Here is a 27,610-nt window from a genome sequence, read left to right as displayed (position 1 = left end):
GGCAGCTGCAGCTCCCATTCGACCCCTAGCCTGGGAACCTCCATGTGCCGCAGGTGTGGCCCTACAAAAATCCCCCCAAACCTCCAGTATCTGGAAACTAATAAGCACCAAGTAAATGTTTGTTGTTATCGCCTCGCCCCCTCTGCCACTCCTTCTGCTTCCTCTCTCCTCCCAATGGATCGGGAAGACAGTTTTGTTGAAACCACGTTTATTATTATGGCTTTGGGTTTGTAAATATTGTTCCTATCTGAGCTGCAGGGTAGAATACTACTCGTTTCTTTATTTCTCTTAGTTGCCGCTTTTTCTCCCCCTTTGCGGGGATTCTTCGGCTCTCTGTCTTCCAGCTCTTGGGACTCTTTGCCTGTGCTCGCATCTGTTGCATGAGCGGCCTCTTTCTTTTCTGGAAGCATTCCTCCCTGCACTTTTCCGTCTTCCTGCCCGGGTCTGGTTCGCCTGGCACGCGGGCCTGGAGACAGCCATCCGCATCCTTCCAGACCCCTTGCCCTCCTCTTTCCTGGTTCACACGCCTTCCTTTTCCCCGGCTTTACTTCCTTGTTTTGGTGGAGCGGATCCTGCAGGTACTTTCAAAGTACCTGCAAGACAAGCAAGCTCTTTCTGAGGCCTCGTGTACCTGAAAATGCCCCGAGTCTGCCTCCACACCTGACTGGCTTTTTGGAGATAATTTGAAGGAACCGCAACATCACCTTCTAAGTTCCAGTGCTGCTGTGGAGGCTGTGATATTATTTGGATTCTTGCTCTTTGTCCATGAAGTTTTTTTCTCCCTTTTATAAAAGGCTTAAAATCTTTTCTTTTCGGTATTTTCTAGGGCTGCACCCGCGGCATATGGAGGTTCCCAGGCTAGGGGTCTAATTGGAGCTGTAGCCACCAGCCTACACCGCAGCCACAGCAACTTGCCATTCGAGCTGTGTCTGCCACTTGCACCACAGCTCATGGCAACGCCGGATCCTCAACCCACTGAGCGAGGCCAGGGATCGAACCCGCAACCTCGTGGTTCCTAGTCAGATTCGTTAACCACTGAGCCACGACGGGAACGCCTATAAATGCTTAAAATCTTTTAGAACCCCGCCGTAGTGGAGCCTGGGCTCTGAAATTCACTTGCGGGCTCTTCCAGGTAACGTGCTCTGTGACCTTGGCCATGTTACCTAACCTGACTCTCTGCCTCCATTGTTTTCTTTTGTAAAATGAATGCTAGTGCTCACCACTTATGGTTCTTAGGAGGGCTTTCTGCATTACCATTACTTTTATTGGTATTTTAGAATCTCCTTCCCACCCGGTTTGCTGCTCTCTCTGCTGCTCCCGTTAGATCCTGGATCTCCTGGTTCCATCATCGACTTTTCTTGTCCTTTCTCTGTTTCCTTTCTTTCTTTTTTAGGAATGATTTTTACTTTTTCCGTTATCACTGGTTCACAGGGCCTGTCATTTTTCTGCTGCACAGCCAGGTGACCCAGTTACACATTCACGTATGCCTTCTCTTTTCTCACATTATCGGACTCAGACTCCGTCATAAGTGACTAGAGGGAGTCCCAGGGGCTTTGCTGTTTTCCACCCCTTTGTTTCTTCTGCTTTCCAGATGTTCTCAACTGTGCCTTCTCGCCCTTCGATTTGATTTTTTAAATTAGGTTATCATATCTTTAATATCTAGGTGTTCTTTCTCATAGCCTGGATGCTCCTCTTTTTTTTTTTTTTTTTTTGTCTTTTGTCTTTTTAGGGCCGCACCCGCGGCACATGGAGGCTCTCAGGCCAGGGGTCCAATGGGAGCTGCAGCCGCCGGCCTGCATCTCAGCCATAGCAACACCAGGTCCGAACCGCGTCTGTGACCCATGCCACAGCTCACGGCAATGCCAGATCCTTTAACCCTGTTGGATGCTAGTTGGGCTCTTAACTCACTGAGCCACACTGGGAACTCCTCCTTTCTTTTTTGATAGCGTTTCGTTCTTGCTTCCTGGATACAGGATGTCTTGTCACTTGGAGGCTGTAGGACTTTTATATTTTTTTGGTGGCGTTTTCTTCTCTCACGGGTGGCCTCGGTTCTGGCACTTTTTGTTTATTTTTCTTTCACATTGGAGACTCCCTGGGTGTCTGGGGCCTGGTTCTCTGGGTGTTTTCATATTTAAGAGAGGCGCTCCCAAGCTGATGGGGCTGGGATGCGAGGGGGGGCCTTGTAGACCCCTGTGGAACTTTCTGAAGTGTCGAGGTGTCCCTTCTTCTGGCTTCCTCAGTCTCCCACGCTCAAGTCCCTCAAGTCCCGTTCCTGCCTGCGGGGACTTTAAGCCAGGCTGCAAGGCTTGAGGATTTGTACTGGTTTTCATTGGGGGCCCCCTGCCAGCCCCAAGGATCCGACCCAGGACCTCCAAGGGCGCCCTCGTGCCCCAGTAAACTGTTCCCTTTTTAAACTGTGTGGTTGTGGCATCCGGGCAAGGATTTGTCCTGCTGGATCTCTGTACCCCCGAGTCTGGGGTCCGGCCCCTCCTCCCCCGGCCTGAGGAGGCCCTCCCTCCCTCCCTCCCTGGGCCGAGACCTCCGTTGGGGGGAAGAGAAATCAATGGGGAAATCCTCGGTAATTGCTTTAGAATTGAGAACGTCTGGAGCCCTGGGGCGAGGCTGGGGTGGACGCATTTGCATATCATTGGCCGGGCCGGGGCCTTGACTGCTCTGGGCCGTCCTGGGATTCCCTGTATTTAGATTCGAGCACCTACTTGGTGGGCTGGGCGTCTGGTCCGCGCGAGGCTGAGTCCTAGCCCACCGGGGGGCCCAGATTCTGGGCTGGGGGAGGGACGGGCGTTCAGCCCCGCTGGCCCTTCCCTGGCTGCCACCTCTTCGGGGAGGCGCTGGGCGCTCCGTGGGCTGCAAGATGCCTGCTGGGCTCTGGGCGGCCGGGGGTCAGGGCTGGCCCGGCGGGAGGGGAGGGAGGCTGGACGAGGGAGCGGGAGGAATAAAGCCCCTCCTGCCTGCCTGGGGCCAGCCCCCGGGCCCGGCGGGACCCCTCCTCTCCTGGGAGGCGGGGCAGGGGCCTGCGATCGGGTCTGGTGGCTTCAGAGCCTGCATTTCGCTCGGAGGAACCCCAGCCGCTCAAGACTCTCAGCCACGTGTACCGCACGGATGGGAGCGTGGGGACGTTGGCAGTGGCCAAAGGTGCTGTGGCCCAGTCACAGTGCCAGGGCTGTGCAGGGTAAGCCCCCCCACCCCTAGCTCTGTCCCTCAGCCTCGCTCGTCTGCCTGGTGGCACCTTCTCAGGGAGAGGGGAGTGCCCCGAAGCACAGGACACAGGAGCAGCTCCCCTCGCAACGCCTTTCCTTTCTTACTTGCCCTTCATTTTACGGTAGAGGAAAAAGCAAGGCTCAGAGAGGTCATGTCCCCTCCCCAAGGTCACACAGCCAGGAGGTGAGGGCTCTCGGGTCAGACCTGAGCGCTCTGGCGAGACAGCCAGGGACTGGGGGTGGCGGCAGTGTGAATAAGAATTTGTCTTTCTCTTCCTTGTTTGCTTTCTGGGTTTATTTTAACTTACTTGTTTTGGTTTTTGCAAATTTTGTCAATGTAAGAATTTCATGACAATTACTCAGAATTTAATATTTTCATACTTACGTTCAGATTGGCCTCCTTGCGCCCTCAGTTTTTTAAAGGATATTTTTCATTGGGGTGGAAGTGGCACACAGATGAGCAGAGATCTGGAGTTCTCTTGTGCGCAGCGGGTTAAGACTCCGGCGTTGTCACTGAATCAGCTTGGGTTGCTGCTGGGGCGTGGGTTCCTTCCCTGGCCCGGGAACTTTCACGTGCCCCGGACGCGGCAAAAACAAACAAACAAAAAACCCCAAAACCATCAAAAAACAAAACCAGAGATCATAAATATATACTGTTCAATTATTTTGGTGAAGATTAAGAAACCCAGGGTAGGAGTTCCCATCGTGGCACAGTGGAAACAAATCCGACTAGGAACCATGAGAGGTTGCGGGTTCGATCCCTGGCCTTGCTCAGTGGGTTAAGGATCCGGCGTTGCCGTGAGCTGTGGTGTAGGTCGCAGACGCGGCTCGGATCCTGCGTGGCTGTAGCTGTGGCTGTGGTGCAGGCTGGTGGCTACAGCTCTGATGAGACCCCTAGCCTGGGAACCTCCATATGCTGCGGGTGCGGCCCTAGAAAAAGGCAAAAAGACCAAAAAAAAAAAAAAAAGAAACCCAGGTTAAGAAAGAAACCCAGGCTCTCTGTTCATCACCTTGTCCCAAGGTGACCCTTCTCCTGGCACTAAGCAGGATGTCTTGCGATGCCCTTCCCGTTTGTGGAAGCACATAGTGTGTCCTCTTGGGTGTGAGGGTGTGAGCTCAGTCCGGCCCTGCTCGCTGTGGTTGTGCCTTGTGGAAGGGGTTCCCCTCCTAGGAGAATGTCCCTGTATATCCAGCTCTTGGTGGACATTTGGGTTATTTTCCAGTTTGGGTTACTCCTGGTGGGAAGGTCATGGTTGGAGGACGCGGCAGGTATGACGCTGATGAGAACGGACCCTGCCCTTGAGCTCAGCAAGAGGCCGGGGAGCGGTACTGGGAAGTGGTGCTGGGACCATCTGCCTCGCGGGGGGCATTTCCGCACACTTACGGGGGCGTTGCTGGGTCTGAAGGATTTCTGGAGCCTGCCAGGCTCTTTGTGTGGTCGTGCAGTGATGCCCCCTCTGGTCCGGCACAGACACCATCCATCTTTGCTTCTTGACATCGTAAGCCTTCTGGCGGGTGTGTAGAAGTTTTACTTCATTCTTCCTCAGTTAAGAGGCTGAGTTACCTTGTCCTGGATCTGCTGCTATTTGGACATCCTTATCTGCCGCCCTCTTGTTGAATCTTGCCCGTGTTTACACTGGGTTGTCTCTCTCTTTCTTGTTGACTCGCAGGCGTTCTTTATATATTCTGGATCCAAGCCCTGCATGGGTGACAGACCACACGTTTCTTCCCTTGAGGTGGCTCACTTTTTCATTCTCCTAAGGGTGTCATGTGATCAAAAGACGTTCCTGATTTTAATGTGGTTTGGTTTCTCGGTCTTATCTTTATGGATAGTGCTTTTTCTGTGGTCTTTAGGAAAGCGTTGCCTGCCCCAGGTCATAGAGAAATTTTCCAGGTTTTTTTTTTTTTTTTTTTTTTTTTTTTGCTTCTTGCTTTTCTTCTTTGGCCACTCTGTGGCATATGAAATTCCTGGGAGTGGATCCGAGCTGTGGTTGTGACCTGTGGCAACACTGGATCCCTAACCTACTGTGCTGGGCCGGGGATTGAACCTGCGTCCCTCTTGTAGAAGCTTTTGCCTTTCATGTTTGGATCTGCAGTGCACCTGGAATTGATTTTTGGGTGGCGGTGGGGCACCTAAGAACAGGGAGTCCTGACCCCACAGGCCCGGCCCTTTCATCTACCCACGAGCCGAGGCCACACCAGCTTCCACACTGCAGGTGCCTGTGTGTTGATATTTGACGGCATAAGTCTTGCCACGTTGTTTTTCATCTTCAAGGTTGCCTTGGCTTTTTTTTTTTTTTTTTTTTTTTTTTTTTTTTTTTTTTTTGTCTTTTTGCCATTTCTTGGGCCACTCTCGCGGCATATGGAGGTTCCCAGGCTAGGGGTCTAGTTGGAGCTGTAGCCACCGGCCTACACCACAGCCGCAGCAACGCAGGATCCGAGCTGCGTCTGCGACCTATACCACAGCTCACGGCAACGCCAGATCGTTAACCCACTGAGCAAGGGCAGGGATCGAACCCGCAACCTCATGGTTCCCAGTCGGATTCGTTAACCACTGCGCCATGACGGGAACTCCCTGGTTGTTTTTTTTTTTTTTTTAATGGTTTATACTCAATTGTGCTGTTTTAAACTTTTCTTAATTAAAACATAGTTGATTGACAATGTTGTGCCAATTTCTACTCTCCCGCAAAGTGACACAGTCATACATATATGTATATATTCATATACATACATATATCCCTTTTCTTATATTGTCTTCTATCAAGGGACGAGAAAGCTCTTTGGGGCCCCTTTCAAAAGGGCGCTAATGCCGGAGTTCCTCTTGTGGCTCAGCAGGTGAAGAACCTGACATGGTGTCTGTGAGGATGCAGGTTCGACCCTTGGCTTTGCTCGGTGGGTTAAGGATCCCGTGTTGCCGAGAGCTGTGGTGTGGGTTGCAGATGGGGCTCCTATCCTGGGTGGCTGTGGCTGTGGCGAATGTAGGTTGGCAGCTGCAGTTCCAGTTTGACCCCTAGCCCAGAAACTGATGTATGCTGAGGGTGTGGCCCTAAACAGACAAAAAGAAAAAAATCAACTGGGTGTATGTAGTTCCCTGTGCTGCACAGCAGGACCGCATGGCTCATCCATTCCAAGTGTGATAGTTTGCATCTACTGTAAGCCGCAAACTCCCCGTCATCCTGCTGCCTTGGCGCTTCTTTTTTTTTTTTGGTCTTTTTAGGGCCAAACCCGCGGCATATGGAGGCCGGGGGTCAGATCAGAGCTACATAGAGCTGCCGGCCTACACCACAGCTCATAGCAATGCCAGATCCTTAACCCACTGAGCAAGGCCAGGGATCGAACCCGCAACCTCCTGGTTCCTAGTCGGATTCGTTAACCACTGCGCCACGACGGGAACTCCTATAACTTTTGCTTTTAACTGATAGAATACGTGTGTTTACCACTGTAACTGTTTTTACACGTACAGTTCGGTGGCATCAGGTTCATTCACCTTGTGGTGTAACTGTCACCACTGCCACGTCCGTAACGCGTCCATCTTCCCAAACTGAAGCTCTGTCCCATTAGACCTTAGCTCCCCACCCCCACCTTCAGCCCCTGGCACCCAGGCTTTGAACTTAACTCCTCCAGGGGCCACAGAAAAGTACAATCATAACAATATTTGACCTTCGGTGTCTGGCTCATTTCACTTTGCATCGTATCTTCACCACTCATCTGTGTCAGGTCAGGTGTCAGAATTTCCTTTCTTGTTAAGGCCGAATGATAGTTCACAGCATAAAGATAGACTATGTTTGGAGTTCCTGTCGTGGCTCGGTGGTTAACGAATCTGACTAGGAACCAGGAGGTTGCGGGTTCGATCCCTGGCCTTGCTCAGTGGGTTAAGGATCCAGCGTTGCTATGAGCTGTGGTGTAGGCCGGCGGCTACAGCTCCAGTTGGACCCCTAGCGTGGGAACCTCCACATGCCGTGGGAAATGGCAAAAAGACAAAGATAGACTACATTTTGTTTATCCAGTAAACCCTTGGGTGCTTCCAGCTTTTGGTTATTGTGAAGGAGTGTGGAGAAATCTCTACCGGCCCCTGTCTTCAATGTCGTGTCACTTTTTTTTTTTGCTTTTTAGTGCCGCACCTGCGGCATATGGGAGTTCTGAGGCGAGGGGTGGAATTGGAGCTGTAGCTGCCGGCCTGCAGCACAGCCACAGCAATGCAAGATCAGATCTGAGCCCCGTCTGCAACCTACACCACAGTTCATGGCGATGCTGGATCCTCAACCCCCTCAGTGATGCCAGGGATTGAACCTGCATCCTCACGGATGCTAGTCAGGTTCATTACTGCTGAGCCAGGCCGGAACTCCTCTGTGTAACTTTTAGAGGCAGGTTTTCACACCCCCCCGCCCCCTCCTCCGCGGTTCGGAGTGGGGCTGCATTAAATCTCTAGATCACTTTGGCTGCAGTGAGCCTCTGAGTAAATGCATCTTTGCCCAGAAAGATGGTTCCCTTGCGAGGGACCCCAGACGTGGGTCTGGGCCACAGGAGCCTGCAGATCTGCTTCCCTGAAGCTGAGGATGAGTTGGCTCTGTCCTCCCCTCCCCCCGTCAAACTCAAAATGTGCTGACGTGTTGGGTGACATCTTTTTTGGTTGTTTGTTTTGTTCTGTTTGGCCACACCCTCGGCGTGGAAGTTGGAAGTTCCTGGGTCAAACCGCAGGAGTGACCTACACCACAGCTGTGGCAATGCTGGGTCCTTAACCTGCTGTCCCCCACGGAAACTTCCAGTGTCATCCTTTTCAGATACCTCTTTGCCATGCTTTTTCCTGAATCGGGCTGTTATTTACTGTCCTTCATGTGTGCATTGGGATTCTTATTGACTGATAAGGCTTTTTCTTTTTTTTTTTTTCCTTCTTTTTTCACTTTAGCGCTGCTCCCCAGTCATACAGAGGTTCCCAGGCTAGGGGTCTCATCAGAGCTGTAGCTGCCAGGCTACACCACCGTCACAGCAACGCAGGATCTGAGCCGTGTCTTCAACCTATGCCACAGCTCATGGCAATGCCCGATCCTTAACCCACTGAGCAAGGGTGGGGATCGAACCTGCGTCCTCATGGTTACTGGTCGGATTTGTTTCCACTGTGCCATGACGGGAACCCCGGGCTCGTTATAAGACAGGGCATTAACCATTCTCTGGCTTAGCTGTTACACAAGCCTCCGAATCTTGGGACCTGGGGGTGTCTGAAGGTCATTCCGTCCTGAGGGTCCTTGAACTGTTTTCAGCTGCTGTCATGGCAACGGCTGAGTCACATGGCTGTGCTCGGGGCTAGAATGGGCCCTTTTTTTGGTGTCAGTCCTGATCTGACCGTGCCGGGCAGACACTCTGTGGCATCCCGAGGGTGCAGCTCCTTTGCAAGGCCGGGAGCTTTTAAAACAGGGAAGGGAAGCGGATTTGTTCCCTGTTTGCTTGGGGAGGGGTCTGGGGGGCGGGAAGGGATGAAAACAGGGTCTGGGGTCTGGGCGGTGGGCCCCAGGGGAGCGGTGTCGATTCTGGCGGCAGCGCCTCAGTTTCCTCATCTGTAAAAGCATCAAGAATCCCTTCTCCCAGGGTGGCTGGGGGTGGGTGGAGACAAAAGGAATGAAACCCGACCTTGGCTGTGAAGTAGAAGCGGCCCCCTTTTGGTCTGTCCCTCTGCCCAAGCTGATCGCGGCCTTGGCCATCCGCGACCATAAATATGAATGGAGCACCTACTGCATACACTTACTGGGGCAGGGGTGGGGCTGGGGCCGCTGGGGATGGAGCCAACCTACGTAGGGGTACAGGGGTCCGCATCCCGCGCCCCCACACTGGCCCTTCTCCTGTTTGGGACAGAGCCCAGGCCGGCAGAATAGGCCTGCAGTGCCTAGAGTATTTATCTGACCCTTTCAAGAAAAGCCTGCCGACTCCTGTCCCAGTGGGTGGAGAGGGACAATAAACAGGGAACTACAATAAAGAAGGAACTAATGTGTATACGGTGTGATAAGTGGTGATAAGCAAGGGGGGGATAATTCAGGAAAGGGCGTGGGGGGGCGGGGGGGGGGGCCTTGCGGGGCTGAGATAGTCCCAGTCAGAGCCGGTTAGGGAAGGCCTCCTCGCGAGTGTCGCCAGGTTCTAAGGGAAGGGAGGGAGGTGTATACACTTGGGAGTAGGCAGATAATTTGCTGTCCCAGGGGGAGGAATGGATTCCAGGCTGAAGTGCAAAGGCCCTGGGGTTAGCCTGTGGGGCCGAGCGGTTCCATATTTAGCCCAGCCTGTGCTAAAGTCCTTGTACCCTTGGTGACCTCATCCTGGTCCCCCCTCCTCGCTCCACTGGCCAGGGCTTCAGGGGCCTGTTACGTAGCTTCTGGAAGGGTCGCCAGCGACGCCATCCGTGGGCAGGATGCCTGGCTAAGGCGGCCTCACTGTTGCCTTCTCGGTGGGGCTGTCGGCATATGAGCAAAGGGTGCCTCTGGACAGGCCTTCGTCCCCAGCCCTGCGCTCAGGCCGCCGGCCCCAGTGGTGGGGGAGGAAGGAGAGGGGGAGCAGACACCTTTTGGGGATGTGAGTCCTGTCTCCTGATGATCTTGGCCAGCCTTGGCGTCAGCCAGCCCCGAAACCCTTCCTCTGTTTGGGGTGCTGATGAGGGGGGCGATGCTGGCTGAGAACAGGCTGGCCTGCACCCCGAATGCACGGCCCTGGGCTGTGTTCCCACGGTGCGGTGTGGGGTGGGTCCCAGCTGGGGAGGGTCTGCTGACCTGCCGGAGGGGGCCCGGCCCGGCGGGGCGGGCGGCGGGGGTGTCTGTGCGCAGCTCCCTGCCAGTTATGTTCCCAGAGGGACCCCAGAGCCCCTCCTCTAGGCAGTGGCAGGGGCCAGGGGCCCCATAGCCAGGCCTCCGTGTCTCTTACTTGGCCCTGGGGACCAGAGAAGGGGGAGGACCATTTTCTAAGCCTCCCCAAGGGCCAGGACATGTGTGTGGGTGGGGGGGGTCTGTCTCTCAAGGTCCTGGGGACAGCTGCCAGACTGGAGCCAAGGCCTTGATGTGCTGTGTGCTTGTAGCGCTAGCTGAGCCACTTTGGTTGTCTAGGCCTGGTGACCCCGGCCAATCTCTCTGAGCCTCAGTTTCTTAGTCTGTAAAATGGGGGTAACAGGATTCCCTGGTTCCCAGGGCTGCAGGAAGATGCACCAGGATGTGCCAGCCCACGAACTGCTGTGCCCATGCGCCCTGGGCAGTGGGGGGGAGACACAGACTCGGGGCGGATTCAGAGGCAGAGAGAGAGGCGCTTCTGTGGTGGTGCTGTTTTGGGTTTGTGTTTTTTTAATCGAAATGAAAGTCACATAATGTGCAGTTAACTTGAAAGCATGCAGTGTGGTGGTATTTGGTGCATTCATCCTGGGTAGCCATCAGCTCCTCTGGTTTCCAATTGAAAATTTTAAGGAAGGACAGATGGAATTTGGGTAAGGGTGGTGGTCCCACTCAGACCGTGACCTTGAGCAGATGCTGGGCTTTCCCAAGCCCCGATGGTGTAACTCTGCAGCATGCGCTTTGCAAACGTGACCACGTTTTATCTCTGCATCCACCTGGGCGAGGTGATCTGGCATTAGCCTCAGCAGCCGTGGCTTTGTCTTTCACGGTCCCCTGGGGGCCCCTCTGTCCACCCCCTGTCCGTGGTGGGGGCCTGGCCTGTCAGAGGCCCCAGCCCTGCCCCTGTTCCATTTTCCAGCAGGGAGGAGCCTTCAGCCCAGACTGTGGCTAAATTAAGTCTAAATTAATTAAAATTTCATAAAATTGAAGATGCGGTTCCTCGGTCTCATCAGCCACACGTTTCAAGTGCTCAGTAGCCACAAGTGGCCTGTGGCTCCTGGAGGGGCCGGCAGAGATCTGGGGTGGGGGCGGGCGCTGCTGGTTCTGGGCCGGGGGTTGTCACTGGATGTCCCAGGTCCTGGTCCTTCCAGGCTGGCGGCAGGCCAGCGGGCACGCTCTCCCAGGGGTCCTGGTGGCCCATGAGTGGCCGCCCCGTGAGAGGGCTGTGGGCTGCAGCTGGGCTGGGGCGGCAGGCTGGAGACTCTGGTGGTGTGGGGTGGGGGTCAGCTGCCACTCCTCCACCCCAGAGCGACCAGGCAGGACAGCTCGGGGTGGCTCGTGCCTCCTCCGGTGTCAAGGTCCCCTTCTTTCCTAATCTCCTTTTGCCCCGAGAGGATCAGATACCGTGCAGGTGCCCAGGCCCAGAGTTGGTGTCTGCTGTGGGCCAGGTGCTGGGCACCTCGGAGGCGGACGGTACCGCCCACGGGGAGGGACCCCCCTTGAGGGGGACACAGATGTAGGCTTCCAAGTTGTCCTGGGCAGAGGGAAGACCCGGAGGTGGGGATGAGCCGAGGCACCGCCTGCGAGGGGACAGGCAGCAGCGTTCCGGCCACCGAGAGCTCTCACTGCTGCTTTCGGAGCAGAGTTTGGGGAGGGGGGGACAGCGAAGCTGTGCAGACAGATGCCATGGTCGTGGGAGATGTACGTGGCTCAGCAGTTAACAAACCCGACTGGGATCCACAAGGATGAGGGTTCAGTCTCTGGCCTCGCTCAGTGGGTTCAGGATCCGGTGTTGCCTTGAGCTGTGGTGTAGGTCACAGACACAGCTCGGATCCATTGTTGTTCTGGCTGTGGTGTAGGCTGGCGGCTGCAGCTCTGATCTGGCCCCTAGCCTGGGGACCTCCATGTGCCATGGGTGTGGCCCTTAAAACAAAGAAAAAAAAGCCCCTATCAGGCTTGCTTGTCGCGGGGCTGGCGGTCAGGTGGGATGGTGTGCCCGCTTCACAGAGCTGCACGCCGCTGCTGTTGGAGGGCACAGGCCCGCCACCTGCTCCGCTGCCGGGCCTGAGGGAGGGACGTGGGGCACCGTTGAGCCCTGTGGCTGGCGGGAGCCGTTGGTGGCATCCGGGCCCCAACGCCCTGCCAGGCCTGGGGTGCCGCTGGGCGGGTTTCACAAGCCTGGGCAGGGGCAGGCCCGGGCCGCCGGGCTTCCGCGAGGCCCGGGGCAGGAAGAGCTGGTGGCTGATGTAAGCCCTTGCGCAAACCTCGGGCTGCCGGCTTCCGGAGCCGTCCACCCGCCCGCCTGCCGAGGAGGAAGCCTGGGGCCTGGCGGGCCCGGAGCCCCGCTGCCCGGGCTTGGGCCGCATGGGCCGTCGGAGCAGCCCACCATGGCCCTGGGCCCCGAGGGCTTGGCGCTGGAGTCTGGTGAGGAGGCTGGGGTGGGGTGGGGGGCCCTCCAGACGTGGGGTGGTGGTGGTGACAGCACATGGGACCAGAAGGTGTCCTCCCATGGCTCCGCCCGCCGCGTCGCCGCTCTGGGGGACAAGGAGGAGGCCCTGTCCCTTGTAGCCTCGGAGAGGCTGGTGGTGGTGGGGTGGGCAGCTGCCGGTATCCTTGTGTGCACCCTCGAGGGCCCTCTGGGGCTCCTGTGTCCCCCGGGAGGGGGCGAGGGAGCTCTGGTTGTGCGCCGGGACCCCGAGGTTGAGCGGGGGTCCGGGAGTCCCTGTGGGCCGGGTACCCGAGTCACACACGTTGTCTGTGGGGCCCCTGCAGTCACTGCTGCAAAACGGTGCCTCTTCTCGGGGTGGCGTGGGAGAGGTCACACGTGGGGCGCAGGGACTCGTGTCTCCGGCGGGTGAGCTGGTGCCAGTGCTTTCAGGGTGTGGGCGCGGCGGCTGCTGCTGATCATTCTTTATCCTGGTTGTTAAGTGCCAGCTTCCTTACCCAGCATCCTTCTTGGGGGAGGCCTTGTCACCCATTTTTGCTGATGAGCAAGCGGCGGCCCGGTGAGGGCAGTGCCCTTGCCCAGCTCTCCAAGGCCTCCCCCCGGGCCTGTGAGCTGGGGCCGGCCGGGGTCTCCCCCTGAAGGGCGGGTATGTGGGGCGTAGAGGCAGTGCCCCTGGGTGGCAGGCCTGAGGCGGTGTCCCCGCAGGTGGGGTGTGGCGGGGTGGGCGTGGTTTCCACCAGGCTCCAGCCCAGGGTCCTGGCCAGCAGCAGTTGGCCCCACACCCCGACTTGAGGGACCCCAGTGGCAGGGCCCGCCCCCTGGGATGGGGCCCAGGCTGCTGCCCTCCTCACCCACCGGTTCATTTGTTGATTCACTGTCTTCCTGGGGTGCCGCTGGGCGTGCATCCGGGAGTCACTGCTCAGGTGCACTCCGCCTCCTCGCTGAGCCTCCGCTTCCTCAGCTGTGAAATGGGCACACAGTTCCTCCCTGGTCCAGGAGCTTGCAACGTGAGCTCCTTCCCCCTCCTCACTCTGAGGCTTCTGGAGGTCCCTGCCCCCCACCTGCAGCCTCAGCTTTCATCGGGGTCTGGGGATGGCCACTCTCCTGCTGAGACGGTTGGGTGCCCTGGAGGCCCCTGGGTCTCCCCCGGCAGTTTTCTCCAGCCCTGGGTCTGGCTGAGTTGAACCAGGCCTGTCCTGAGTCCAAGGGGCCGGGTGGGGCGGGGGAGGTTTCTTTGACCCCCCCACCCCATCCCACCCCACCCACCACGGGCCAGGGTCACCTGAGTGGGGAGAGGTGTGGGGATCACAGGGCGGTGGGCTGGGCACCGGTGGCCTGCGGCTGCCTGACAGCCCCCCTTCTCTCTGCAGGCGAGGCCTTCTTGGGCAGCTTTGTGGCCAGCGGGATGGGGCCCTCAGCCTCGTCCCATGGAAGCCCGGTGCCCCTGCCCTCTGACCTCTCCTTCCGCTCCCCCACCCCCAGCAACCTGCCCATGGTGCAGCTGTGGGCCGCCCATGCCCATGAAGGTAAGGAGCGAGCCAGGAGGGCGGGCCGAGGGCCATCGGGCCGCCATCCCCAGCCCTTCTCAAGTCTGCCCACCCCCCTCGGCCACCAAGGTCACCCCTCCACACTGTGGCTGGTGGCGCCCAGCCCTGGTCCTCTGGCCTCCCTGCTGTTCCTCTCATGCTCCGTGCTTCCTCTTGTCGCTGTCACAGGGCCTTTACACGTGCTCTTCCCTCTGCTTGCAGCCCTCGCCCGACTCCCTGTTCATCCTTCGGGGCTTGGCTCAGAATGTCTCACCCCAGCCCTCTCTTTCCCCTGGGACGACAGACTTCTCTGTGCGGGTTTTTTTTTTTTTTTTTTTTTTGGTGAAATACCTGTTTTCTCACCAGAGTGCGCTGCAAGGGCAGGGCCCCGTTTGTTCTGCCCACGGTCACCTTGACAGCTGTAACCATGGGGGCAGTGGACCAGGCGCCCTGGGGCTGTCTTGTTGCCATTCTGCCTTGATGCCCCTAAGTGTGGGGCGCGGTCCGCCCACTTGGCTTCCCGCTCGTCCAGAGCAGATCCTGGGCCTCCCTGGAGCCTCAGTTTCCCCTCTGTCTGTGAAGGGATGGGCCTGAGGGGACCCCTGAGCTCCTCCCCACTTCTGGCTCTGGTGGATTCTAGAGGCCAGGTGCTCGCTCCCGCTGGCTGTCTTCCGGGTGCCCTGGGGGCTCCCAGGTCCTGGAGCATCGGGGTTTGGGGAGCACCTGCTGCAGGCTCTTGCTCTCCTGGGCCTTCCCCTGCCCACCGTCTCCCCACTTCTGTGCCAGACTGTCGCCTGGTGCCTCTGTCATTGTCTGTGCCTTGCACAGTGGGGGCGATCCTGCCTCCGGGTCTGGGCTGGTGGATGGTCCTTCCGGGCTGGGGTCCCCACCCCTCCCCCCGAGCCTGCCACCTCCGCCAGCCGGGCAGGGGCTGGAGGCGCCTGCGTGCCGTCAGCTTGCTCCTCTGCTCTCCTGACTCCCTTTCTCCTCCTTTTGCCAACAAACACGAGTCGTAAGAGTAAGGGTAGCAAACGCGCAGTGCGCTTCCTGTGTTGGAAGCGCTGCGTACCTGGACTCCCTTTATCCTCAGAACGAGCCGCGAGGCAGGGACTGTTGTGTCCGCTTTACAGGTGAGAAAGCAGCGGGACCGGTGCCTGCATAGGCGTGTGGTTTCGGTGATGAAATGAGATCATGCGTATCAGGTGTTCCTTATTGTTTCGTGGTGGTTAAGTGCCATCGTCAGGTGGTGCTGTGGGGGAAGACGTGGGCCCAGCGTGGCCAGGGACGGGTCCCGATCCCTGGTTTCAGAGGGAGCGCTGGGAGCACGGGGGACCCAGTGGGCCTGAGGTCCTATAGGACCCACAGCCCAGGGCGGGAGGCAGGATCTCCCCCAGTGCCCGTCTGCCTGGCCTTCTGGGCCCTGCCGAGCGGCTCCTGGGCTTCCTTCTCCGCCTAGCTTCTGAGGCCTCTTGTTTCTTTGTCCGGGGCTCCCTTTTCCTGTCCTCTCTGCCCTGTATGGCTCTGGTTCTGGGCATTGCTGGTGGGACTGGGTGGGGGCTGTGGGAGGTTGGGCGGATGCCTGGCAGGAGGAATTCCCCAGCTGGGAGACCCAGCAGTGGGAGATGCTAGGTGACCTGAGGTTCAGAGAAGGCAAGCGATCTGCTTGGGGTCACACAGCAGAAGTTAAACCTGTAAACCACTCAGCTGGGTCCATGCTGAGGTTGAGAGTTCTGGGGACCCCAGTGCAAAGCCAGGCTCCCTCTGCTGAGGGACTTCAGTGGAGCGGGGCCTCTCTGAGCCGCAGTTTTCTCATCTATAAAATGGGGATATTAACACGCTCTGCCTCACAGGTTTTTTCCCTCTGCGATTTAAACGAGAATGAAAAAGGCACAGGCGCTGGTTGAAAGGGCTTGGTCTGTGCTGAGAACCGCCCTCTGCGTCATCGTCATTGCCCTCCACTGGGTCCACTTTGAGTCTCTTCCTGGGGGCTGCTGGGACTGGGAGGGGGCAGCCCCTGCTCTGGGGACCTGGTGGTGAGCCTCAGGGCTCCCAGCACCAGGGGGCCGAACGCCAAGACACTTTATTTCCAAGAAGCAGGGGGTGGGAGGAAGCTCCCAGTGGGCGGCCTGAGGTGTCCCAACTGGCTTCTGTGCTCTCTTCCAGGCTTCTCCCACCTGCCCAGCGGGCTGTACCCATCCTACCTCCACCTGAACCACCTGGAGCCCCCCAGCAGCGGGAGCCCCCTCCTCAGCCAGCTGGGCCAGCCCAGCATTTTCGATACCCAGAAAGGTCAGAGGGCAGGAGTGGGAGTCTGGAGGGGGCTGTGCAAAATGAGGTTGAGGGGATCACTATCTCTGCTGTGTCTCCCAAGACCCCTGCCCAAGGTGCTTTTTTGCGACCCTCCCCCAAACCTCCACCCCCCATAGCCTTCCCGAGCCTTTTAGTCCTGCAGTCCTCACCTGAACCTGTTGCTCCTCTGGGCAGCTCCTAATTCCGGCCTCGCCCCCTTTCGCAGATGAGCAAACCGAGGCTCAGAAAGGTTCGTTAGTAGGTGGCCAAGGCGAGATTGCAACTTGCTTCTCCATTTCCAGCGGCTGCCCTCTCCAGGGCTGTGCTGCGCGCATGGCCCTCCCTCTCACCCTGGGGTTCGGGGCACCGCAGGGCCTCCCCTCGGCTCTGTCCCCTGCAGAGGGGGTCCTCGCTCACGGCTGCGCTCTTTCTTCCCTGCAGACGGCTTCTACCTGCCCGCCCCGGGGGCTCCGGGCGCCCTGCACTCTCACACGCCCTCCTCCAGGACCCCAGGCGGCCACTCCTCGGGCGCCTCGACCAAAGGCTCTTCTCGCGAAGGTCCAGCCAAGGAGCGGGCGGGCCGCGGCGGGGAGCCACCCCCTCTGTTCGGCAAGAAGGACCCGCGGGCCCGCGAAGAGGCGGCGGGGCTGCGCGGCGTGGTCGACCTGACCCAGGAGGCGCGGGCAGAGGGCCGCCAGGACCGCGGGCCCCCGCGCCTCCCTGAGCGCCTGTCGCCCTTCCTGGCCGAGCCGGGGCCTCCGCGAGCGCCGGGCACGGCCACCACCGAGTCCAAGGGCAAGAACTTGCCGCCGCCGCCGGCGCTGAGCCTCTGCAACGGCACCGCGGACGTGGGGCTCCCCGCACTGGTGGCCGAGGCGGCGCGCGGCGCCAAGGAGGCGGCGCGCCAGGACGAGAGCGCCAGGCTGCGGCGCGCCGCCGAGGCCCTGCTGCCCGGGCCGTGCCCCTGCCCCTCGCCGCTCCCGCCGCCCCCGCCCCCGAGCAAGGGCCCGCCCGCGCCCCCCGCCGCCTCCGGGGCCTTCGCCGCCTCCCAGCCCGGCCCGCCGGCGTCTACACCATCTTCCCCGCGGCGGCCGCACGCGAGCCCGGCCGCGAGCACCGTGTCGTGGCGCCCACCTTCGTGCCTTCCGTGGAGGCCTTCGACGAGCGCCCGGGGCCCATCCAGATCGCGTCGCAGGCGCGCGACGCCCGGGCCCGGGAGCGCGAGGCAGGCAGGCCCGGCGTCCTGCAGGCCCCGCCCGGGTCCCCGCGGCCGCCCCCGGACCGGCCCGAGGGCCTCCGCGAGAAGAACTCGGTGATCCGCTCCCTCAAGCGGCCTCCGCCCGCCGAGGCCCCGGCGGCGCGGGCCGCGCGCGCCTCCCCGGACCTCCGGGCCTACCTCCCCGCCAAGGAGCTGCTCAAGCCCGAGGCCGAGCCTCGGCCGTGCGAGCGCGCCCCGCGGGGCCTGCGCCCCCCGCCTCCCAGCAGGCCGCCAAGCTCTTCAGCCTGGAGCCGGGGCGGCCGCCCGCGCCCGGCGGCCCTGAGCACAAGTGGAAGCCTTTCGAGCTGGGCAACTTCGCCACCACGCAGATGGCCGTGCTGGCCGCGCAGCACCACCACGCCAGCCGCGCCGAGGAGGAGGCCGCCGCCTCCAAGAAGGCCTACCTGGACCCCGGGGGCGCGCTGCCCCGCGCCGCGGCCACCTGCGCCAGGCCCGGCGCCGACATGCACGCCGCGGCCCACGGGCCCGGCGAGGCCTCGGCCATGCAGAGCCTCATCAAGTACAGCGGCAGCTTCGCCCGCGAGGCCGTGGCCGTGCGGCCCGGAGGCTGCGGCAAGAAGAGCCCCTTTGGGGGCCTGGGCACCATGAAGCCCGAGCCTGCTCCCACGACGGCCCCCCGCGCCCAGGCCCGCCTCCCACACCCCGGGGGCCCTGCAGCCCCCGGAGGCCGGCAGCTGAAGCGGGATCCAGAGAGACCCGAGAGCGCCAAGGCCTTCGGCCGAGAGGGCTCCGGTGCCCAGGGTGAGGCAGAGGTGCGACACCCGCCCGTGGGCATAGCCGTGGCCGTGGCGCGGCAGAAGGACAGTGGCGGCAGCGGTCGGCTGGGGCCTGGGCTGGCCGACCAGGAGCGGTCCCTGTCGCTGAGCAGCATCAAAGGTGGGTCCCGGCCGGCAGCCCTCCCCCTGGCCTCGTCCTCCCCGTGGCGGCCCCACCTCTGCTCTCCGTTTCCTCCTGTCTCCTAGGCTCCCGTTCCTGTCTCCCCGCCTTCCCCGTACTCCGTGTCCTCTATCCCACTTGTGGGCTGCGGCTGCTGCTATTTAAAGTTTATTGCTTTTTCCATTATGCACATAGAAAAATGTGTAAAACTCAGAAAAGGATGAAGAACAAAAGGGACCATTATATTTTCTCACCACCTTGAGCGCTCTCAGATCTTTCCCCGGATTCACTTGCTGGTGCGATCCGCAGAGCTCCCAGTGCCCCAGGATCTTGGGCCTCCTGCGTCTTTCCCGTGTGGGTGGGCTCCTCTTGGTTTTGCAGACTTAATGAGTCTCGTTTCTGGCGGCCTTTGCTCTTCTGTCCAGAGCATGCACCCTGGTTCGGTGAGCCGTTCTCTTGGGGCATTTGAGTTTTCCTTTCTCGGGTGTTTTTGTGTTTAGGAAGTTGCATCAAATCTTTTCGTGCATTGCGTCTTCCTGATGTTTTGAGTCACTTTCTAAGAATAGATTCCTAGGAATAGATTAGCTTTAAGCTTTCAATTCTACGTCCTTGAGGAGGTATTGTGCCTTACTTACCTAGTTCAGTGTCCCCAAAACCTTGCCTGGGGCTGACGCATAGTAGGTGTTTGGTAAACGAGTGGTGAATGTGACAGACGGAAACTAGAATTCTGGAGTTTTTGTGGTCTCAACATGGAATGCCTTCGTGACTTCTAGGTAGTTAGAGATCTTATGTGCTTATTTGACTGCTCAGAATGGTATTTTAATATCATTTAAAAAAATCACTGGCCGTTCCTGTTGTGGCTCAGTGGGTTACGAACCTGAGTAGTAACCACGAAGATGTGGGTTCGATCCCTGGCCTTGCTCCGTGGGTTAAGGATCCGGTGTTGCCGTGAGCTGTGGTGTAGGTTGCAGACATGACTTGGATCCTGCCTTGCTGGGGCTGTGGTGTAGGCCGGTGGCTGTAGCTCCCATTGCACCCCTAGCCTGGGAGCGTCGACGTGCCACAGGGTGTGGCCCTAAAAAGAAATAGGGAAAAAAATGGCTAAGTTTGGTCGGAGGACCGGTGCGCTTCCTTCTGTTACTAGTGAGGTTGAATGTTTTTCCAGATCTTGGTTAATGGATTACGTTTTCTTCTGTCCCTTGTGTATTTTGCTGTTGGGTTTCTTTCTGGGATTTTGGAGGGCTGATCTTCGTGGCCTTTTGGTTGGAACTCTGGACTCGGTCTGCCCAGGGCGAGCCCACCGTGGGTCAGGCACTGAGGCTGCCTGCTCCCTAGGCCATGGTTAGTGTGTCCTTGGCGCGGGGTTGGCAGGCCGGGTAAGGGCCGTGGAAGCCTGTCCGCCACCCCTTGCTGGTGCCACTTCTCAACGTGTGGCCTGAGTTTCTTCCCTGTATCTCTGGCCCCACCCCCAGCTCGCTCCCAGGACTCACCAGCTGCAGGCTCAGGCTTGGCCCACATCTGGGCCCCCAAGAGACCTCCCCCTTCCCTGCACCTCCCAGACTTTCCTGCCCTGGGCTGCACGGGCATCTTGGGTCCCTACCCTCCCTGGGCCTGGCCCCACCTCTGCCCACCCCAGCTGACTCCTCCCTGAGCTTCATCCTCCCTGTCCTGTCACAGCTGCCTCCTAGACCTGCAGCCTCAGTCCTGCTCTCCCAGGTGAGCCCAGTAAGGCTCGAGGCCCGCCCCCATTCCTCGCCTGGCCCCCCCCCCATCTAAATACACCACAGCCGCAGAAGGACTTGATCCACCCTGAAGGCTCAGAACAAGGCATGCTTAGGGAATGTTTGTTGAATGACCGCCCGATCCCATGGTTCTGTGTGGAGCTCCCGTGGAGCCTGGGAGGCCTGTCCTCTGAACCTTGGGAGCTTGCTCAAGGCCCTGCCTTAGTCTGGGACTGAACGTCTGGGCATTTGGCCCTTGGCTTGGAGGAGGTGGACAGGGTGTCTCGCCGGATCAGAGGTTTGGGGCTGTAGACCCTCTCGGAGGCAGGAGATCTTTTGGGGTCTTTCTTTGGAAGGATGTTCATGTGACACGATGGGGCGTCCCTGTTGGGACTCATGGTCCCCAGAGCTCTTCCTGGTGCCCTGAGTACCTGCCCTTGCCCTAGCGACCTGTGTCCAAAGGGTGGTGTGTGTGTGTGTGTGTGTGTGTGTGTCATAGAACGTATGGGAGGTGGTGGGGGAGAGTATGGGATGCTTTTGGGATGAGACCCTCAGCTTCTGGGCCCAGGCTGCCTCTCTCTTCGCTGGTGACAGTTGAAAAGTAGGTGATGGGCTTCTTATTCTCTTTTAAAAAAGAGTCCCCATGGGGGTTCCTGGTGGTCCAGCGGGTTAAGGACCTGGTGTGATTGCCGCTGCGGCACAGCTTCGATCCCTGGCCTGGGAACTTCTGCGTGCCATGGGCATGGCCAAAAAAAAAAAAAAAAAAAAAGTCCCCACGAGAAGTGGTGGTTTTCCTCCATCTGGGCACTTTTGAGGGAGCAGAGGAGTTGGGGTTCTGCCAGCGGGGTGGTGGTTGTCAGCCCCGCGCTCCTGCGTCTTCTTGAGCTGTGCCTCTTGGTAGGTTCAAGTCCAGGCTCTGCTGCTGCTGCTTTTTTTTTTTTTTTTTTTTAAGGGCCGCATTCGCGGCATATAGAAGTTCCAGGCTAGGGGTCAAGTCAGAGCTACAGCTGCAGGCCTGCACCACAGCCACAGCCACTCAGGATCCAAGCTGTGTCTGTGATCTACACCACAGCTCATGACAACGCCGGATTCCCCGACCCACTCAGCAAGGCCAGGGATCGAACCCACGTCCTCATGGATACTAGTTGGATTTGTTTCCGCTGTGCCACAACGGGAACTCCCAGACCCTACTTCTTGCAGCCATGTGACCTTGAAACAGAGACTTGAGCCACGGTGTCCACGTTTACTAAGTGGCGCTAGGGAGGGCTTCCTTTGTTCCTGATGTCACATGTGCCAATGGGCAGGTGGCAGGTGCTTCGTAAAGAAGACTGCCTTTTCCTGCTCAGGTCTGTGAGGGCTCAGCTTCTGCCTTGAGCCTTAGATCCTTTTGGAGAGATGCCCCGAGGCAGGGTTTGGTTTGGCTTCAGGGGTCCTGACCTGGAGATGGGTGAAGGACAGGCATTATGCACACCTGTGAACCTGAGACAGTCGTGCCCATGCCCCAGAGGCCCACAGACCAGCACAGTCCCAACAGGGGCCTATGCGCAGGCAGCCCCGGGGAGCCCCGGCCACTGTCCCCTCCCAGCAGCCCCTCGGAGGAGGATCCGTTATTCTCCCAGCTTTAAAGGCTGGAGAGTGGGGCCTGGGGAAGTGAAGTGACTTGCCTGGGATCCTCCAGTTAGAAGAAAGGGGCTGACCTTGAACCTGCACCCAAGTCTCTGCCTCCCACCTTTTTATGCCTCCACCCCTTGGCGGTTTCCACTGGACCAGATCTTGAGGGAGGGGCTGTGATGGTGCCCCCTCACCCCCTCCTGTCACGCTGGGCGGAGCTGGAGTAAGCGGGGGTGTTGACCTCAGCCTCTAGGGAGCAGAGAGCTGCCTGGAGCTGGTGGCCGCTGTATCTGCTGAAACGTTCCGATGGAGGCTGGGAGGAGGTTGCCATGGGAACAGGGCCTGAGCTGCGCCTTGGCCATGATGGTTGGGACTAGAGCCTGTTACCGAGGGGACCTGTCACTGCAGGTGCTGATGGTGGTAGTGCTGCCGTTTCACCAGGGCCCACCCTGTGCCTGCCCTCTGCTGGGGGATGGGCACCCCCGCTGGTCAGGAAACCCACTCAGGCCCCAAGGCCAGCCTGACGCCTCCCTGTCCGTCAGTGGTGTGACCTGGCCTGGGCTGGTTGCTTGGCCTTCCTGTGACTCAGTTTCTCATCTGGGGTGGGGTGAGGCCTGGAACCGCCCCCCCCCCCCCCCCGCTCCTCCTGGCTTGATGACTGCTGAACACGGTCCGCAGGTCCTGAGAGGGCCTAGGACCCTTCAGGGCACAGAAGCGGCTTTAAAATGTCAGCTGACTCCAGAGCTCACGTCTTGAGGGCTGAGGTGGAGGGGTCTGTGTGTCTCTGACCTCCAAACAGGTGATCCTTTGCTTCCCGGAGGCACTGGTCCCCTGCCAGCCTGGAGCTCAGCGCAGAGAGGCCATGGGCGCTCTGGTTTGCTTGTCCAGAGGCGGCCGGAGGGAGGTTGGTGTTCAGGGCACCGTCATATCATGTCTTGTCTTTGCTCAGAACTTCTCTGGCCTTTCTTTTCTTTCTTTTTTTTTTTTGGGGGGGGGGGTCTTTTTAGGGCTGCACCTGCAGCGTATGGAGGTTCCCGGGCTAGGGGTCTAGTCGGAGCTACCGCTGCCGGCCTACACCACAGCCACAGCCACGCCAGATCCGAGGCGTGTCTGCGACCTGCGCCACAGCTCAGGGCAATGCGGGATCCTTAACCCACTGAGCGAGGCCAGGGATCAAACCTGCGTCCTCCTGGATACCAGTTAGAGTGGTTTCCGCTGAGCCACGACAGGAACTCCTGGTTTCTCGCTTTTTTTTTGAATTAAAATATAGTTGATTGATAGTGTCATTGGCTTCTCTTTTCACCTTCAACAAAATCCCAAGCACCTTCCCTTCCGTGGCCTACACAGCCCTGTGGTCTGCACCCCACCTTTCACCTGTACCCTCTCTCTCGCATATTCCTGTCTCTGGCCACCGTGGCTGCCTTGATATTCTGTGGCACACTCCTGCCCCGGGGCCTTTGCATCTGCTGTTTGTTGTCCCTGCATCGCTCACTCTTCCTCTAGATATTTTCGTAAATTGACTCATTCCCCACGTATTTACTGAGATGCTTCATCTGTGTCAGGCAGTGTGTCGGGGAGAGGTAGCCAGCCAGGAGTGGTGGAGGTGGATGGTGGACAACCAGCAAGCCAAACAGCTGTGTGTTGTGCTCAGTGTTGTGAGGGAGACGAAGAAGGGAGCGTGATGGAGGAGAGGAGGTCAGGGAGGGCTTCCTGGAGGAGGTGTCGTATGTGCTGCACTCTTACTGGGGAGGCTGAGTGGTGTGGGGGAAGGGCCGCCTGGGTGGAAGGAACAGCATGTGTGGCCCTGAGTGTGACTGGAGAGCAGGGAGGCTGGGACTGCCTTGGAGGGGACGGGATGGCTGGGTGGCGCAGGCCAGGCGGGGGCTTGGTTCCATGGGGCTGGCAGTCTGTAGGTGGGAACAGGTCAGTAAAGGGGGTGAGGGGGTGGGCGGCACGTGGCATTTCTTCAGAGACCACCTGAGTTTGGAGGGCGTGATCTAGGCTCCGGCCTGAGGGACCCTGGGGGTGGTGGGGGCTCCAAGACAGGTAGGTGGCCTGGGGTGGGAAGCCGCTGACGGCCTATGTGGTGACAGGCAGGGCAGTGGAGAGAGGTCAGGCTAGAGGAGGGAGGTCTTGGGGGCAGGCCGCCTTCCAGGAGCCTGTCCTCCAGCCCAGGGGTCTGTCCCCCTGCCCAGGAGCCTGTCCCCCAACCCAGGGGCCTGTCCCCCAGCCCACGGTGGCCTGTTCCTCAGCCCAGGGTGGCCTGTCCCCCAGCCCAGGGTGGCTCTGTGGGCCTGAGAAAGCTCGGGGTTTCTGTGGGCCTCAGAGCCCGTCCCCTGGGGGACACTGTTTCTCAGTCCAGCTGCAGGACTCGGGGAGGCCCTGCCCCAAGTCCGGCTGCCCTTTTGGGTCTCACTCCTGGGCAGTGGGGCGGGGAGCAGAGTCTCTTCCAGGCCTTTGAGAAGAGGGCGCGTGGGCTCAGGGTCCCTTGGCTTTGGGAACCACGTTGATGCTGGAGGGAGGCTCCCCGGCTGGGTCTCGGCCCGGGTCGGCACGGCCTTGCTCTCCCACTGCCAGCGTTCCTCCGGCTCCCTTCGCCTCCAGCCGCGTGCGGGGACGGTCGTGGTGACTTGGCGCCGGCACCTGCGGAGGATCTGCTGTTGCCGACCAGGGCCTGCGTGGGGTGACCCGGCAGGCAGGCTGGGATGCTCGCCGACCCTCTCTCCTGCCCCCCCCGTCCCCCTGCCACTGGTTTTCGCAGCTCATGGGCTTCCCTGTCACATCTCCTCCGTGAGGCCAGGCTGTCTGGCCACCCCCCGCTTGCTTGGTCACCTGGCCCATCGGCACGTGGGCTTGCGCGGCTGCGTCCTTCCTCTGGGCACACCTGTCCCAAGTGCCGGCGGGTCCCCTCCTTCCTGAGGGGAAAGGAGAAGTGCCCGCATTCCTGAGCCTCTCTGGGGGGCTCTGTTCTCTGGGGGCTTCTGGTTTTGGGGGTGCAGGAAGGGAAAAACGAGGGAGATGGCTGCAGGCAGCGTCCCGGGGGGTTCCCACCCCTGGGGGCCGGGGGTGTGGGGACTGCCGGTGGACACTTGTCTCCAGCGAGTAGTAACCCATGAGGTCGGGGAGCGGGGGGAGCGGGCAGCGGCCTCCTCCCTGGGTGTCCCTCCCGAGACACGGGGCCGCTGACCCTGGCGAGTCCAGCCTCAGCGGGGTTCTCTTCTGAGAAAAGTTCCAGCTGCCTGCTGGGTGCCGAGTGGCCTCGGCTGCAGGTGACTGTGTCACCTGGGTCCCAGCCTGCCCACGGCTGCCCTTGAGCACTGATTTCTGGCTCATGGTGTCAAAACCCCCCAGGGAGAGGGGCTGGGGAAGCGGGCTGGGTGGCATGGGACCCCAGAGGGCCCTCGGCTCTGTGCCAGGCTGGGACTTGGGGACCTGCCTCTCTGCTCTGGGGAGGGCGGGGAGCTCACAGAAGACGCGGCTGGACCAGCCTTTGGGAGGGGCCACCCACATCCCCCCTCGCCCCACGTGCACAGCGTCCTCTGGTTTTACTCTGCTGTCTTGATTTGGGAACGATTGGCCACATGTCTGCAACAGACGGAACCACGAGGGGCCTCGTGTGGCGGCTGAGTTCCTGTGCCCCGGGCCCGGCTGGGCTTCTGAGTGGCGACCGCGTTTTTGGCTTGTGGTTTCCTCTGCACCTTGACCCGCCCCGGAACCTGCCTTTGTGGCATCAGAGTAGTAACACAGCGTCTGTGGACGCCACTTGGTTCGTGCTGTGTTATTATTACATGATCCGTTTCAGGATGTCTTACTGCCACACCCCAGTTACCGGTGCGAGTTACCGGTAGGCTCTTCGGGGTGACAGAGGGATGTGTCTGGCCAGGGCGAGGGAGCCACTCAGCCGTGGAGGGCTGGTCGGGGCCCTGAGCGGGCTCACTTGCCGCTTCCCACCCGCAGGGCACGGCCGAGCTGACGAGGACTGCGGCGATGAGCGGGCCAGGCACCGGGAGGAGCGGCTGATGGGGGCGCGGCTGGACCGGGACCAGGAGAAGCTGCTCAGGTGAGGGCCTGGGGCGAGCCCGGGGGGCTTGGGAGCCCCTGGGGCGAGGGTGGTGCCAAGATCGGTGAGTGTGGACCCCCTGCCAAGGAGGCCCCGAGGGCCTTTTCGGATCCTCGCCGGCCAGCCCTTCCCTCCTCTAGGTTAGGTGTGGGGTGTCCAGCAGCAGCCCCTTGTCCACTGGTTTCTCAGGCGACACCCCTCCTGTCCCATCCGGGGCCATCGGGCTGTGCTTGATTGATGCTTCTGTTTCCCTTCCAGAGAAAGTAAGGAGCTGGCCGACCTGGCCCGCCTGCACCCCACCAGCTGTGCTGCAAATGGCCTGAACCCCAACCTCATGGTGACTGGGGGCCCTGCGCTGGCGGGCTCAGGCCGCTGGTCCGCCGACCCTGCAGCCCACCTGGCCACTCACCCCTGGCTGCCCCGCTCGGGTAGCACCTCCATGTGGCTCGCTGGACACCCCTACGGTGAGGGCGAGGTGGCATCTCCCTTGTCTGCAGGGAGGGAGGCCGGAGGGTGGCGGTGGAGCAGGGATTTTGCCAGAGGCCAGCACCGGTGGCTGCTGCAGGGACAGGACCCCGTCCCCTTGTCCCCTTGTCCCCAGGGTTCAGCCCCCCCGTTGGGCTGGACAGAGTGGTTATTGATGGCACCATCTTCCTGGGGTTCCTCACCCGGCCTGTTTGTGGCAGGGCCTGGAAGGGGGTGGCTGTGGGCGTGGGTCATCGTCAGCCGGCCTGTCCCCTTGCTGCTCAGAGGCTCCGAGGTGGGGGACTGGGCAGTGGGTGGGGCTTGGGTCCCCAGCTCTGACTTGGGCCTGGGTCTCTCCTAGGCTTGGCTCCCCCGTCTCTGCACCAGGGCATGGCGCCTGCCTTTCCCCCCGGCCTGGGGGGCTCCCTGCCGTCGGCCTACCAGTTCGTTAGGGACCCCCAGTCGGGCCAGCTGGTGGTCATTCCCAGCGATCACTTGCCTCACTTTGGTAAGTGGCGGCTCTGTGGTTGGGGCAGGGCTGCGATGGCCTCCCTCAGCCAGACAGTCCCGAGTGCCTGGGCCTCCCATGGGGTGGGGGGTGTCCACCCACCAGAAAAGGGTGGGTGTGTCATGAAGCCACAGGGTTCTTGTTTTGGTGAGTTCCGACTCAGAGAGCCCATGTGGAGAACCGAAGCTGCCCTGGGGGGCCCTCTGCCTTGGTGCCCCCGTCCCTAAGGAAGCCACTTTGCTGACCACTGGGCCTAGTGGCAGAAGGCTCTGGAGTTCCCATGTGGGCACACTCCCGTTGTGTGGCCTCAGGGACATCCCCACGGGTGTTCACGGGACTCTGTTCCCTGGGCCTGGGACGTGGCTGCCCGGGGCAGAGGGAGAAGGATGGGCTTACTGGCCCATCCGGAGGCCCCCTGGGCCCAGCATCTGCACCGCGTGAGCGCATGTGCCTTCTCTGGCCCTCGGCATCCCGGTCTGTAAGATGGGTGACCGGCATCCGGCAGGAGGTGCAGCCTCACTGTCTTCTCGCCCCCAGCGGAGCTGATGGAGCGGGCCGCGGTGCCGCCCCTCTGGCCAGCCCTGTACCCGCCGGGCCGCAGCTCCCTGCACCACGCCCAGCAGCTGCAGCTCTTCTCCCAGCAGCATTTCCTGCGGCAGCAGGAATTCCTGTACCTGCAGCAGCAGGCGGCCCAGGCCCTGGAACTGCAGAGGAGCGCCCAGCTGGTGGTAAGTCGGGGTGGCGGTGGTCACGGGAGGGCCATGGGGGCAGTGGAGACCCCTCCCGGAGCCCCGTCTTGATGGCAAGGCAGAGG

The 27,610-nt window shown here is 60.1% G+C and overlaps 1 protein-coding gene across 1 annotated transcript in view; it reads left to right on the top strand.

Moving 5' to 3' along the window:
- Nucleotides 1-27,610, top strand: part of TNRC18 (trinucleotide repeat containing 18) — a 94,489-nt gene that overhangs the window by 9,966 nt on the left and 56,913 nt on the right. The window contains 9 exon segments of the mRNA XM_021086041.1: nt 13,832-13,987; nt 16,151-16,276; nt 16,718-17,331; nt 17,334-17,730; nt 17,733-18,431; nt 25,721-25,823; nt 26,082-26,287; nt 26,650-26,796; nt 27,334-27,524. Of these exon segments, the coding sequence (XP_020941700.1) occupies nt 13,832-13,987; nt 16,151-16,276; nt 16,718-17,331; nt 17,334-17,730; nt 17,733-18,431; nt 25,721-25,823; nt 26,082-26,287; nt 26,650-26,796; nt 27,334-27,524 (2,639 nt within the window).

The sequence above is a fragment of the Sus scrofa genome, chromosome 3 (assembly GCF_000003025.6).
Source record: "Sus scrofa isolate TJ Tabasco breed Duroc chromosome 3, Sscrofa11.1, whole genome shotgun sequence".
NCBI classification, from domain to species: Eukaryota; Metazoa; Chordata; class Mammalia; order Artiodactyla; family Suidae; genus Sus; species Sus scrofa.
This window is presented reverse-complemented; position numbering and strand designations above follow the sequence as displayed.